This window comes from Cydia amplana, chromosome Z, assembly GCF_948474715.1.
Source record: "Cydia amplana chromosome Z, ilCydAmpl1.1, whole genome shotgun sequence".
Taxonomy (NCBI): domain Eukaryota; kingdom Metazoa; phylum Arthropoda; class Insecta; order Lepidoptera; family Tortricidae; genus Cydia; species Cydia amplana.
Window position 1 is genome coordinate 14,068,588 of NC_086096.1, and position 14,193 is coordinate 14,082,780.

General features: G+C 36.8%; 2 protein-coding genes across 3 annotated transcripts in view; one reads left to right on the forward strand and one right to left on the reverse strand.

The window, feature by feature from the left end:
* Positions 1-14,193, forward strand: part of LOC134661181 (uncharacterized) — a 30,725-nt gene that overhangs the window by 1,400 nt on the left and 15,132 nt on the right. The window lies entirely within an intron of this gene.
* Positions 1,420-13,030, reverse strand: LOC134661192 (uncharacterized). 2 transcript variants are annotated; one of them, XM_063517160.1, is made up of 3 exons: positions 12,865-13,030; positions 3,839-3,979; positions 1,420-1,818 (listed from the first exon to the last, which is right to left on the reverse strand). In XM_063517160.1, exons 1-3 carry the CDS (start codon positions 12,999-13,001, stop codon positions 1,707-1,709), a joined length of 390 nt encoding a protein of 129 aa, XP_063373230.1. In that variant the 5' UTR covers positions 13,002-13,030; the 3' UTR covers positions 1,420-1,706. The 2 variants fall into 2 exon arrangements, with proteins under 2 accessions (XP_063373230.1, XP_063373231.1); XM_063517161.1 differs by having other exon boundaries at positions 1,712-1,818; positions 3,817-3,979.

Consider the following 14,193-nt stretch of genomic DNA (forward strand, 5'->3'; position numbering starts at 1 on the left):
CTTAGTATACTTCTGGTCAAGTCTTTCGTGATTATATAGTTACATGAGAAAATTTAAAGTTTGTACGGAACCCTCGGTGCGCGAGTTAAACAAATTCGCCCTTGACCGGTTTTAACGTGTCCTTTTCAGTATATGAAGCTAGTGATATTTACTTGCAGATAGGAATAGTTATTTGTACAACAAGTGATCAAAGTTTGATATTTCTTCGAGTGCTTATTTTGAGTCCCGTGCAAGCGAAAGATTCTATAATAGATTCACGAGCGTAGCGAGTGAATCTAATTTAGAATCTTGAGCGTAGTAAGGGACTCAAAAGCGCACGAGATCTCGTGTAGTACACAACATTTTTCACCTCAGCGCAGTGAGAACATACCTATTAGACAACTTGAAAAATGTAATCCTTCTTCATCACTTAATACCTGCACTCATGTTTTCTTAAGATATACAAACAATTAAGTTTAATTACCGCAATGGAACACAAAAACAAAACGTAATAATAAATTCCAGTAAAATAATATAGAAATAACAAACATTAACTGACACTTCAATCGCCAACTTTGACAACAAAAAAAATCTTTGTAAGATACGGTCCGAATTGCGGATACGTACTATTTGTCAACTATGGTAGAAATTCTTAAAAGTAAAATAATTAATTTTGCGTGATGATCTGTGTATTTTTTGAGTTCGTTATTTTAATTGTACAATAAAATACCTAAAATATAGTATTTTATCAGTTTTTATGAAATCTTAAACTTTATTTTTATTTATTAATTATTAAGAATTCATACTCGTACGTGGTTTGGAACAATGCGGTCTGAAGTTTTTCGGGGGTCTATTATAAACCGTGAATATACTGTTGAATGTCGTTTTAACTTTTTTTGTCTGTTTCTTTTTGTGACAGTGTGAAAGGGACAGAGATAATAGAACCCAAGTATTTCGAACTTTTATTAGACCCCGCATGTTGAAATGACATTTGACTATAAAGGTCAGTTGAATGTCATTTTGTCTCACTCAGTGAGCAAAATCGCATTTTGCTCACTGTTTTTAAGAATCAAAGTACCCTTGTTCGAGCTGCTGAGGTGAAAAATAATCTATCCACTGGGCGACCGTAGTAATAAGTTAGTAAAGACTATAGGTTCTCTATAAATATGCGGTGATATTTCTGAACAAAATAAAATAATAAGAGATTAGATCTTTACCTACACAATCTATAGTAATATTTTTAACGGTAAATCTGCTGTAGTAGTTTTGGGAAATATACTTCAATTATTACAAAATTTCAGCTAAAGATAATTAAGTAGGACTGTATATTAGGTACGAAAAATTGCTTATATTAATTATCATAATGTTTGAAAACTTGTTGTAATAATTACTTAACATTTGTTATAACACTCAGTGAAATCGATCCGTCGTGAAATAAGAGTAGGTAGGTATTGGTACATACATAATGTAGGTAAGCTACCTACTCGTCGTCGTAGAAGAAATAAAACGATGTTATCGGCCAGGCTATCGCTGTGCGGCTAAATTGGATGAAAGATAGAGCTAAAGCAACGAGTTAGCTGTAAAGTGGATCAATCAATTAAACGAAAGTTTTCTTCATACCCAGCTATTGTATTGACCAATATTTACCTAAGTCAGTCTATAAATAGATGAAAGCATTAGGTAGGAAAAGTACGTAGGTACTAACTGAGTGTCAAGCTATACTCTTATTAATGCTTAGTGATTTTCGGTCCAGTGTAGTTTTTAGCTTCCCAGGCATCAGGAAGCCTTAGCGGAGGTTTCGAGAGCCACGAAGTGTATATTTCTAACTGACAGTCGGGCCTGAAAAATATCAATCGGCGTCATTACGTCATCTCTACTACTAGTGATGTACTCGACTACTCGTAAGTAGGTATACTTATACTAGGTACATAATACACCTACATATATCGTCTCGAGCTTATCACACTTATCATGGTATTACTTCGAGAATAGATTGAATCGGAATATATACGAGGGGTATTCAAAATATTCTCGGTATGAGAATGAAAACAAACAAGTACGAAAAGTTTGATATTTTTATTTTTCAATATACTCCCCCCCCTATGTTCATACACTTAAAAGATCGATCAATTATTTTTTTTAATCCCTCGTAAAAATATTTTTTATCTTTCGTGTAAAAATGCTCCTCCACTGCCGCCTCCAATGCTTCATCGTCAGAAAATTTATTTCCACGCAGATCCTTTTTAAGATTGGGGAGCAAAAAGAAGTCGCTGAGGGCTAAGTCCGGACTATACGGTGGGTGAGTAACAGTTTTAAACCCACATTCAACAATAGCTGCCTTGGCAATATGAGCAGTATGGACGGGGGCGTTGTCATGCAGAAGCAGAATACCTTTGGTTAACTTTCCTCGCCTCTTTTCTTTAATTACATCCTTTAATTGACGTAGAATGTTAGCGTAGTACTGTCCTGTGATATTTACACCTTTTTCTTTATAATCGATTAGTAATACTCCTTCACAATCCCAAAATATCGTGGCCATGACCTTGCCAGCTGAAGGGATGACCTTGAACTTCTTGGGATGAGCTGAACCCTTAATGTGCCACTGCATGGACTCTTGTTTACCCTCTGGGTCATAATGATGAACCCAGGTTTCATCTCCAGTAACTATTCTTTGCAGCACCTCATCAGGATTTTCACCGCACAGGTCAATAAAATCGGAACAACAAGCTACACGCATGTCTTTTTGAAGCCGAGTCAGCATTCGCGGAACCCATCTTGCACTTACTTTTGACATATTAAGATGGTCATGTATAATATCATGTACGGTACCAATAGAGAGATTGGTTACTTGTGCTATAGATTTTACCTTCACTCGACCATCTTCCAATATAAGTTTTTCCACTTTATCAATATTTTCTTGTGAAGTAGCTACTACAGGCCGGCCAGGTCTAGGGTCATCTTCAATACTCTCCCTTCCGCGTTTAAACTCGCTTGACCACTTTTGAATGGTAGATAAAGAAGGAGCAGACTCACGGTAAACACAATCCATTTCCTCTTTTATGGTTTTTTGATTTTTACCCTGTTTTGTCAAGAATTTTATCACGCATCGATGTTCTAATTTAGTTAACATTGTCAATTCGCACATGATGTTCATGTTTGTTCAGCAATTGCAGAAAAACAAAAGACAATCTCGGTTCGAATTATACTTTTTTTTAATGTCAGTGAATAAACCTTAGCGGCCAGTAACGAAAGAAATTTTAGAAGAGGTCGTAAGATATCAATACCGAGAATATTTTGAACGCCCCTCGTAGGATTGACATTCGTTACAACAACATCACAATTAAGAACTTCACGTTCGTCTAAAACATTGGGTTTGATGTTTCTAACTAGTAGATAATAATTATTAGCTATTTCAAATAGCTGTGTAGGTAAGCTGTACGTAGGTTTCTGTTTCCTTTTTCTATGTACAGTCTTCACAAGGAATAGAATTTCAGCTCCGTCTATTTAACGTTGGCACAAGGAACTCATTTCGCATCTAATCTTAGCCTCGATGCAAAAAGTCCTTTCCGTAAAGTAGAGGCTTGGATAGGGTACACATTCGCGTCGTGATGCCGGGCGAGATGTTTTCAAAAAGACGCTTTTATGTGAAACTTGAAAGCGTGCCTTACTTTGACAGACATCGATTAAAAACCTCGTTGGCACTGCAAAACTGAGTCTTAACTTGAAACTTTGCGAGCGCTTCAAAACTGAGCTAGGTACTTTATTTGATATAAATATGTTAATGCATTAAAGTACCTATCGAGAAAGGATTACTCATTAAATGATATCAAAACTGACTAAATAAATCATAATGACGAACTTGGACGCGAGCCAGCCGATGGTGCCGGTGGAAGTGACTGGGACTGGTTTCAGTGTCTTGATCGTTTCTTCTTTAGACGCGACGTGGGGCAGGGCGGCCTCTACTTCCTTTTTAACGGCCTCCGCTTCTGTCTGGGCTCGGCTAGAGTTTGACAGAAGCTGCAGTTAGGTGCTTGGCAATGGCCATGGTTGGCAATAAACGATTATGATTATGATTATGACTTATTCATTTACAAAAACAGATATTAATCTGTGTAATCGTAAATTAAAATTTAGAAAAAAAGTAGTTTTTTACCTAAAATTTAGGTTTCTCTACGTTCAACCCGACATTTGTACTCTTATTTGATACAATGTGCAATCAATTTTAAATAAATAAATCTATTATCTTAAGTTTAATTAAGTCTTCTGGGTGTATCTGTTTAGACGTTGAATGAAATGTCATGATAATAATTCACGAGACGAGATCCTAATACCTCATTCGCACGTCGATTTACACGCCATAGCGATTTGCCATTGACATTGACATTGAATCCACAATAACATAGTCAGTTACCTACTACTACCTATAGGTATGTTTATGATAGTCAATTTAATTTCCGTACTGAACACTCCCACTTAGATCTCGCCCCCCTCGTGGCGCACCGTAGGCGGATAAATAGATGCACCTAGACAACTATGTCTAGTCTACTTAAATGAACAGCTACAAAGCTAATCTTATTCCTGCTAATACAAGCGAAGAAGACTTATACACATGGTTCTAATAGGGTTAAGTCAGCGATCATGTCGCTAGAGTTCAACTTGTCAGTTCGCCTCATAAGCGGACTGTGCGCTATGTGCGCACCGAGAGTTGACGAAGCGAACATGGCTTGACATCTAGTTGGAATATGGCCAGTAGATGCCAGTAGAATGATCTAACGTTAGACATTGGTATTAGCCATTATTAATAACGCGTTTAGGATTTCGTGTATTATTATAAGATTAAAAATTCATAACCCACCCAGAGAGGGTAGATAATTTTTTTGGCTATACCTACCTCGTTTTAATTTGCTGAACTCTGTCACGTAAGAGAGATAATGTAATGACTGTTAAATATCTAACTATTATAAATATTCAAAAGCTATAAGCTGAAAAATATAATAGGTATAGGTGCTAGTTAGCTAGTTCTATAGGTGGGTACATACTTATAACTTTTTCTCACACGTTTTCGTGCTAACGTAAAGTAAACTAAAGTAGATAACCCGGGTGTCGGAGGCACCTGGAAGGGTGGCAGCGGCCTTAGAAGCAATTGAGGGGTGTTCAATGCAATCTAGGCCATCTATGGGTGCGGTCGCCTAGAAAAGTAGGTACCTACTAATTTTATGAATAAGTTACAAAAAATATATGCTTCCATGGCTCTTCCGTAGACATTGTTGAAGTGAAAACTTCTTTAACGGCGCTGTGCACTCTTTGAGGTGGGGAAAAAATGTTAAACTCGAGACAGCGTAAGACGATCACGTGACAGAAGACGGTCACGTGACCGTCAGACGGACACGTGACCTGATCTAAAAACTGTTACATGTAATGTCATTGAGTTTTTCTTTATTGATTTAAATGCCATCTAGTGAGTTTCGCTCTAACTGGTATTAATATAACTAGAGTACTAACAGTGATGTGCTTAGGGGTTTCAAGTAATTAACGCTAACGCTAGATGGCGTTAACCTCAATTATAGGTAGAGCATTTTGAACTAGTCATTGAGTTTTCACTTCTGCCGGCACTCCCTGAGTGCAACCCGTTGTTTTTTCTCTGGCATTCTAATGGCGATCTTTCTTAGTTCAATCACACTTGATATATATATATATATTTTCATTTATTTAACTTGGGAGTTTTAGCAATGCGCTAAGCCACCCCCGTAATACAAAATATACATGTACGAGGGGCGTTCAAAATATTCTCGGTATTGATATCTTACGACCTCTTCTAAAATTTCTTTCGTTACTGGCCGCTAAGGTTTATTCATTGACATTAAAAAAAAGTATAATTCGAACCGAGATGGTCTTTTGTTTTTCTGCAATTGCTGAACAAACATGAACATCATGTGCGAATTGACAATGTTAACTAAATTAGAACATCGATGCGTGATAAAATTCTTGACAAAACAGGGTAAAAATCAAAAAACCATAAAAGAGGAAATGGATTGTGTTTACCGTGAGTCTGCTCCTTCTTTATCTACCATTCAAAAGTGGTCAAGCGAGTTTAAACGCGGAAGGGAGAGTATTGAAGATGACCCTAGACCTGGCCGGCCTGTAGTAGCTACTTCACAAGAAAATATTGATAAAGTGGAAAAACTTATATTGGAAGATGGTCGAGTGAAGGTAAAATCTATAGCACAAGTAACCAATCTCTCTATTGGTACCGTACATGATATTATACATGACCATCTTAATATGTCAAAAGTAAGTGCAAGATGGGTTCCGCGAATGCTGACTCGGCTTCAAAAAGACATGCGTGTAGCTTGTTGTTCCGATTTTATTGACCTGTGCGGTGAAAATCCTGATGAGGTGCTGCAAAGAATAGTTACTGGAGATGAAACCTGGGTTCATCATTATGACCCAGAGAGTAAACAAGAGTCCATGCAGTGGCACATTAAGGGTTCAGCTCATCCCAAGAAGTTCAAGGTCATCCCTTCAGCTGGCAAGGTCATTTCCACGATATTTTGGGATTGTGAAGGAGTATTACTAATCGATTATAAAGAAAAAGGTGTAAATATCACAGGACAGTACCACGCTAACATTCTACGTCAATTAAAGGATGTAATTAAAGAAAAGAGGCGAGGAAAGTTAACCAAAGGTATTCTGCTTCTGCATGACAACGCCCCCGTCCATACTGCTCATATTGCCAAGGCAGCTATTGTTGAATGTGGGTTTAAAACTGTTACTCACCCACCGTATAGTCCGGACTTAGCCCTCAGCGACTTCTTTTTGCTCCCCAATCTTAAAAAGGATCTGCGTGGAAATAAATTTTCTGACGATGAAGCATTGAAGGCGGCAGTGGAGGAGCATTTTTACACGAAAGATAAAAAATATTTTTACGAGGGATTAAAAAAAATAATTGATCGATCTTTTAAGTGTATGAACATAGGGGGGGAGTATATTGAAAAATAAAAATATCAAACTTTTCGTACTTGTTTGTTTTCATTCTCATACCGAGAATATTTTGAATACCCCTCGTATATAACTACAACAATTTATATATTTAAGGTTACTTAAAGGTACTAGTTAAATGTTATTTAACAATGAGGAAAAATAAATATTAAGCAGTTCCTTGGCATCATCAGATGATGGTGAGGCCAAGGCACTGTTACACCATCCTACGTTACTACTATTACTACTGACTGACACGACCGCGCCGCCGCTGAGCAGCGCTCCGGACACATTCCGCCAGTACGTGTACTACATCCTCCACTATATTACAGTTTGGACAATTGGGTGAATCTGATAACTTCATTAGATATTTAAATTTGGTAATAAAAAAATGTCACATACCAACACACTTGATATAAGAGACTCGTGCCATACTGTTATATCAACTTAATACTTTTTGTCAGTGTTATTGTTTAGGTTGTTACGTGTGACAAAAAAGCCACATAACAATGGTATTATTGAAATTAAGCAAAATAATTTAAATAATGCTTGACGGGCTAGTTTTTCTTTGACCAACTCATACAGCAAGTTTGTAAAACCACATTTAGATTGGACCCTTGGTCCTGTCGATTCAGCGAGCCCCAAATGTCTCGCCCCACGAAAAGCTCTCTGCCCTACTTTAGATGTGCCGATGATAATTTAGACTGCATTGTGACTATTGTGAGGGGCTTTTATTGTGATGCCTAACAATATTAGTAATGCTTTGGCAAGCAGCATTTGCTACAGAATTGACTTGGGTAACTTACCGTAAAATTTATTTAGGTACATTTTTAAATAACATCTCTCTCCTTTGCTCTACTATTAGGAGTAGAAAAAAATAAAAATAAATATCAACTGAATCTGAGTTTTGATAATTTTATCTTATAGTTTTTCTGGCAAATAAAAATATATATTAATAATAACTATACCTAGCAGCTCAATTTATTAAAATAAATTTAATACATTGAACTAAAATTTAAATTATATTATTGAATTAAATTAAATTTAATAAATTGAACAGCCGCTTGGTAGAAAGGTGTGTAATTAGAAAATTAATTACACTAACTTGTTAAGGCACCTAGAAACAGTTATAATTATAACATTTATAACTATTCAACCCGCAAAAACAAATAAGTACCTACTTATTTGATTCCTAAAAAACCGAATCTTTAGTTTCGTCATGTCCGTCTGTCTGTCCGTATGTCTGCCATTTTACTCGAAAACTATAAGTTATATTTTAATATAATTTGGAACATAATAGGTGTATTTTGAGAACCGCTACTAACATTAGAAGTTAAAGTTAAATAAAATGTATTTTTAGGGGGCACTCCATACATGTAACTAAAGGTAAATAAAAATATTTGCAAAAATCAACGTGAGGCACAACATTCAGGGCCGGATTAACCCTAAGTCAGAGTAGGCAACTGCCTACGGGCCCCGCCTCGGCTAGGGGGCCCCGCCTCTGCTAGGGGGCCCCGACGGCCCCGCGCGCGCCAAAAACAATATTTGTTTCATATGGCCAAAATTCATAAATATTGTTTTTATTGTACCTAAATATTTATACATACTTAATGTCCAATATCAGTTTCTCAGATACACAATCATTAGATGATTATGTAAATTATGTTATTTTATAGATTTAAAGTCTGTAATATGGAGCTCGATTTTCAGGCTCCCGAGGGCCTAATACCTCATCTCCGAGTAACTCTTGCTTAAGACATATATTATTGTCGAGTAACATTTGACGATTGGTTCGTGTCAGAGCGCTGCTTTCTTACAGGTCGACCTTCGGCGTCGCTTTTTAACAAATATAAACATTGATTTCAGAAGCTTGGCCTTTTGCCTCGCATGAAAGCTCACCGCGCTGGTTATAAGTACGCTTCGGGCTTGTTAAGTAATGTGGAGATTGCTGAGCTCGACCTTCAGCCTCACTTTTTACCTTCATTTTTGGTTTGTCTTCCAAATCTCCTTTTCTTCAGCTTAGCCTTTGGCCTCGCTGCGCCAAGCTCGGCCTGCGGTCTCGCTTTTTAATACAATGGACATTGGTTGGCGTCTGTGCTCTTGCTGTGCTTATCCTGAAGTACGGCTTTGACCTCGCATGAAAGCTCGGCTCACTGGGGAACTTCGGATTTTTAGGACCGGCCCGGCCTTTTTTACACGTTTTCATCATTTTTTAACAAAAAATTTCGCGCTCGCTGCGCTCGCGTTTTTTTGCTGCTTTTATGGTTGACCCTGTATCTACATGCTAACTTGACTGGTGAATGAATAGTAATTTAAACCTATGGAATATCTTCATTATTACGTTAATTTTAATCATGCATGTGGCTCGGCGTATGGTATTATGGTCGGACAATCGCTGTTCAGCCTCGCACAATATTTAACTACCTACCTATTGAGAGAAAAAGGGCTCTCCCCACACTTGACGCAAAAAGGAATCTCCAAAAACTGATAGGAAAAAGATTTATGTCCACGCAATAAGAGCGAAAAAGACATCGCTCGGCATGTTCGGATCGGCTCAACCGACACCTGAAGGTTGAAATTAAAACCACAAACTTACTTCCCTGAACTGAAAAATGAACATTATGTATGCAGAATTGACTGTAAGGGCCTAAGGGGGCCCCGAGCATTGCACTGCCTAGGGGCCCCGACATGCTTAATCCGGCCCTGACAACATTTGATAGGTAATTAAAACAACTTTAAGGTTACCTAATTAGTTAAATAAGATCGTTTAGAACATGATCAGTTGAGCCATTAATGAGTTTTTTCCAACTATATAGCAGGGGTAAGTAATAGAACGTATACAAACCTATAACATATAGCTCAGAATATATACATTCAATTAGTATAATTTTGAATGGCATAACGTGCAATAAGTATAACGTGCGATACGTATAACAATGAATTCTATAATTTTATAATGAATAATGAACTTTACATATAATATCGTTTATGATAAGTATAAAAAGGTATAACGTTGAAATAATATAATATACAAAACAAATACCACGCAATAAACCTAACCTTTTATTTTTCTGGGGGGTAACAATTCTAACCTAACCTATCCTACTTTTCTGGTAACAGTTTCTTTCTCTGAGGGGTCACAGTTCCAACCTAACCTAACCTACTTTTCTGATAGCAGTTTTTTCTGTGGGGGGTCACAGTTCTAACCTAACCTAACCTATTTTTATGGTAGCAGTTTCTTTTTCTGTGGGGTAACAATTCTAACCTAACCTACTTTTCTGGTAGCAGTTTCTTTCTTTGAGGGGTCACAGTTCTAACCTAACCTACTTTTCTGGTAGCAGTTTCTTTTTCTGGGGAGTCAGAGTTCTAACCTAACCTAACCTACTTTTCTGGTAGCAGTTTCTTTTTCTGGGGAGTCACAGTTCTAACCTAACCTAACCTACTTTTCTGACAGTAATTAGTTTCGATGACCTATGAAATACTGATCTATCCAAATAATTTTACTGATGTTTTGTTCAAATACTTATATGAGATGTTATTCATTATTTTAATTTATATGCATAATGAATGTTATATTAAATGTAATTAGTTTATTTGTATGTTATACGAAACAGCGGTATGTATATTGTATGTTATATTATTTTTATGTTATACTAATTGAAAATATAGATTTAGTGCATTATACATAAGATTAGTATACGTTTTGAACGTTTGTGAACTGAAATTATACCAAAAGTGCGTATTCATTATGATACGCACCCATATAGCAGTCGCCTATGTACTTTAGGCATATTAAATTAACCAGTTTTACCTATAATCATTTCCGCTCAACATAACCCAACGCTAGAAATTGCACCTGCATTGGGATTGCTACGTAAACGGGGTAATTTACAAAATAACAAAAACTATCTACTTAGGTATTAAACTAGAAGCACTTTCTGCTGAAGCAAGAGTAAGCAAGATGCCTTGATAAACGTTGCACTAGATACCTACCTATTAGTGATTTTCAAAACTACTCCGTTTTCGAAGATACCTATGCATAGGTAGTTTATTTATGTCAAATTACAATAGTCACAAAGCTAACTATAAAGTTAAGGTAGTCATATTTCTACTTATAACTAAGTCTAGGGGGCCGACTTTTGAATTTCGATCGCTCGATTTCGTCACTCGAAAATGGGTGGGAAACGGCGAAATGCTGATTTTTGAAATACGAGCGATAGAAATTGGGAATGTAGTGGTATTGACCACTCGTTTTCAATTCTATTAGTAGAATTTACATGGCTAGTAGTGGAGATATTACTGAACGAAATACACGAAATCCAGCGGTCGAATTTCAAAAATCGGCCCCCAGAAGTTAATATGCACAATTTGCAATTTTGCACAACGCAGGGTTCGTCAAAACTCAAAGTATACTTAAACTAGCGACTCGCCCCGGCTTCCCACGGGTTAACAAATTATACATGGGTGCGTATCATAATGAATACGCACTTTTGGTATAATTTCAGTTTACAAACGTTCAAAACGTATACTAATCTTATGTATAATGCACTAAATCTATATTTTCAATAAGTATAACATAAAAATAATATAACATACAATAGACATACCGCTGTTTGGTATAACATACAAATAAACTAATTACATTTAATATAACATTCATTATGCATATAAATTAAAATAATGAATAACATCTCATTATCTGAACAAAACATCAGTAAAATTATTTGGATAGCTCAGTATTTCATAGGTCATCGAAACTAATTACTGTCAGAAAAGTAGGTTAGGTTAGGTTAGAACTGTGACTCCCCAGAAAAAGAAACTGCTACCAGAAAAGTAGGTTAGGTTAGAATGTGACTCCCCAGAAAAAGAAACTGCCACCAGAAAAGTAGGTTAGGTTAGAACTGTGTCCCCTCAGAGAAAGAAACTGCTACCAGAAAAGTAGGTTAGGTTAGGTTAGAACTGTGACCCCTCAGAGAAAGAAACTGCTACCAGAAAAGTAGGTTAGGTTAGGTTAGAATTGTTAACCCACAGAAAAAGAAACTGCTACCATAAAAATAGGTTAGGTTAGGTTAGGTTAGAACTGTGACCCCCCACAGAAAAAACTGGTATCAGAAAAGTAGGTTAGGTTAGAACTGTTACTCCCCAGAAAAATAAAAGGTTAGGTTTATTGCGTGGTATTTGTTTTGTAACTTATATTATTTCAACGTTATACCTTTTTATACTTATCATAAACGATATTATATGTAAAGTTCATTATACATTATAAAATTATAGAATTCATTGTTATACGTATCGCACGTTATACTTATTGCACGTTATGCCATTCAAAATTATACTAATTGAATTTATATATTCTGAGCAATATATTATAGGTTTGTATACGTTCTATTACTTACCCATTATACATAAACCTTCCTCTTGAATCACTCTATCTATTAAAAAAACCGCATCAAAATCCGTTGCGTAGTTTTAAAGATCTAAGCATACATACAGACCGACAGCGGGAAGCGACATTGTTTTATACTATGTATTGATAGTGATATGAATGAATGAATATATTTTTATTTCGTGTAACACATGGACACACCTACTATTACCCTTCGGACATTTTGAATAAAAATATTAAAAATAATGTATAGACATAGACTAGGAATCCTCTAGACGGAGTTTAGAGCAATTATTTCATGAAACCGATGCTGCCAAAAATACTGGGGTGCGGGGGACGAGGTGAGCGAATCCCGTGCCGTGGTTGGTCCGTTCAAAGACACGGACCAATCACGGCACGGGATTCTGACACTTGACTCGAAGATGGAGTAAAACTACCGTATATTTGTGGCAGAGGGGGTAGCGTTACTATACTCAGTCTAGAGGATGTCTTGTCTGTGTGTGTAGGCAATGCGTGCTTACATCCTTTCGTCGAGCAGCCAAGCCCAGCGCTTGAACCACTGCTTGCGGCACATATCCTGCTTCTTCCACTGCGCCCGCATCTGGAACGCCTCCGTGGTGGGGTCGAATTTCGAAGCGCGGGGGCCTTCTTTAGCCATTTTGATACTTCTTATAAATCAAACAGATATACTGAAAATAAGAATTAATAACTCATTAATTTTCAATATTTTTACTTTTCTTCTATAGCAGAATTAGGTATTTTTCTTTTTAATGCTATGCAATAAAAAAACATTCACATTTCTTATACTTATGGAAAAATAAAAACCGGACGAGTCGGACTCGCCTCCCGAGGGTTCTGTAGGTACTTTTTAGTATTTGTTGTTATAGCGGCAACAGAACATGATCTGTGAAAATTTCAACTGTCTAGTTATCACGGTTCATGAGATACATGCAGCCTGGTGAGGTAACAGACAGACGGACAGTGGAGTCTTGGTATGGTCCCGTTTTTACCATTTGGGTACGGAGCCCTAAAAAATTACAAATTCAATAAGTTTTTTTAAAAACGTCTGTAATTCATGTAATATTAATACAGATCATAAGTTATACAGGGTGGTCCAACATAGACGTCCAAAATTTTTTTTTAGATTCCTCACATCGTGGGCTATTAGAATATACCCCATGTATGTTAGCCGATTTTTCGTAGTTTTCGAGTTATACATTTTTGAACTTTTAACTTTTGTTAAGCAATTCCCGGGCGAACCAATTAATTTATTTAAATAAACTATTGAACTTTTTTGAATGTTTCTTTTTGTAACATAATCCTTTACAAACGGCGCAGTTGCTAAAAAAATCAGCATCCATACTTGGCTGCGAGTTGGAGAAAAGAAGACTAAGAACAGTATGAATCTAAGGCCGCTCGGCAAGTTATTTACCTACTCATGCATTGGCGCTTAGGGTTGTCACTTTTATTTTTAGTTAAATATTATTTGCGTATTATGAGTAGCACTAGGTTTCTATTTATATAATATAATGAAATGTTCTATCAATTCATAAATGTGGTATAAATTAAGGCCGGTAAGAGCAGGCAAATGCGAGCGTACTCGAATGCGCGCGATCACAGTCGCGGTACGGCCCACACTGCCGCCACCGTATTCCCCCGTATATTATGCGAATGTGTTCATGGCAGCGCGTGCGTACACGGCGCCCGGCGCGCACGCACACATTCAAGCCGGCAGCGGCACATTTCTATGAAGATTCACTACTGTTCTTGTACTGTGACTAAAGTCAAAGTTTCACGTTCAACATGACACATTAATGACTATTAAGTGACACTTTTTTGACCATTAAAAA

Bases quoted from the DNA above. Each gene is read 5' to 3' on its own strand.
- LOC134661192 (XM_063517160.1), bottom strand. From the start codon at position 13,001: ATGGCTAAAGAAGGCCCCCGCGCTTCGAAATTCGACCCCACCACGGAG. The intron at 3,980-12,864 runs GTAAGCACGCAT...GTCAAACTCTAG, and splicing joins TGGCTGCTCGACGAAAGGAT to CCGAGCCCAGACAGAAGCGG. The intron at 1,819-3,838 runs GTTCGTCATTAT...GATATTTTTCAG, and splicing joins ATCGGCTGGCTCGCGTCCAA to GCCCGACTGTCAGTTAGAAA.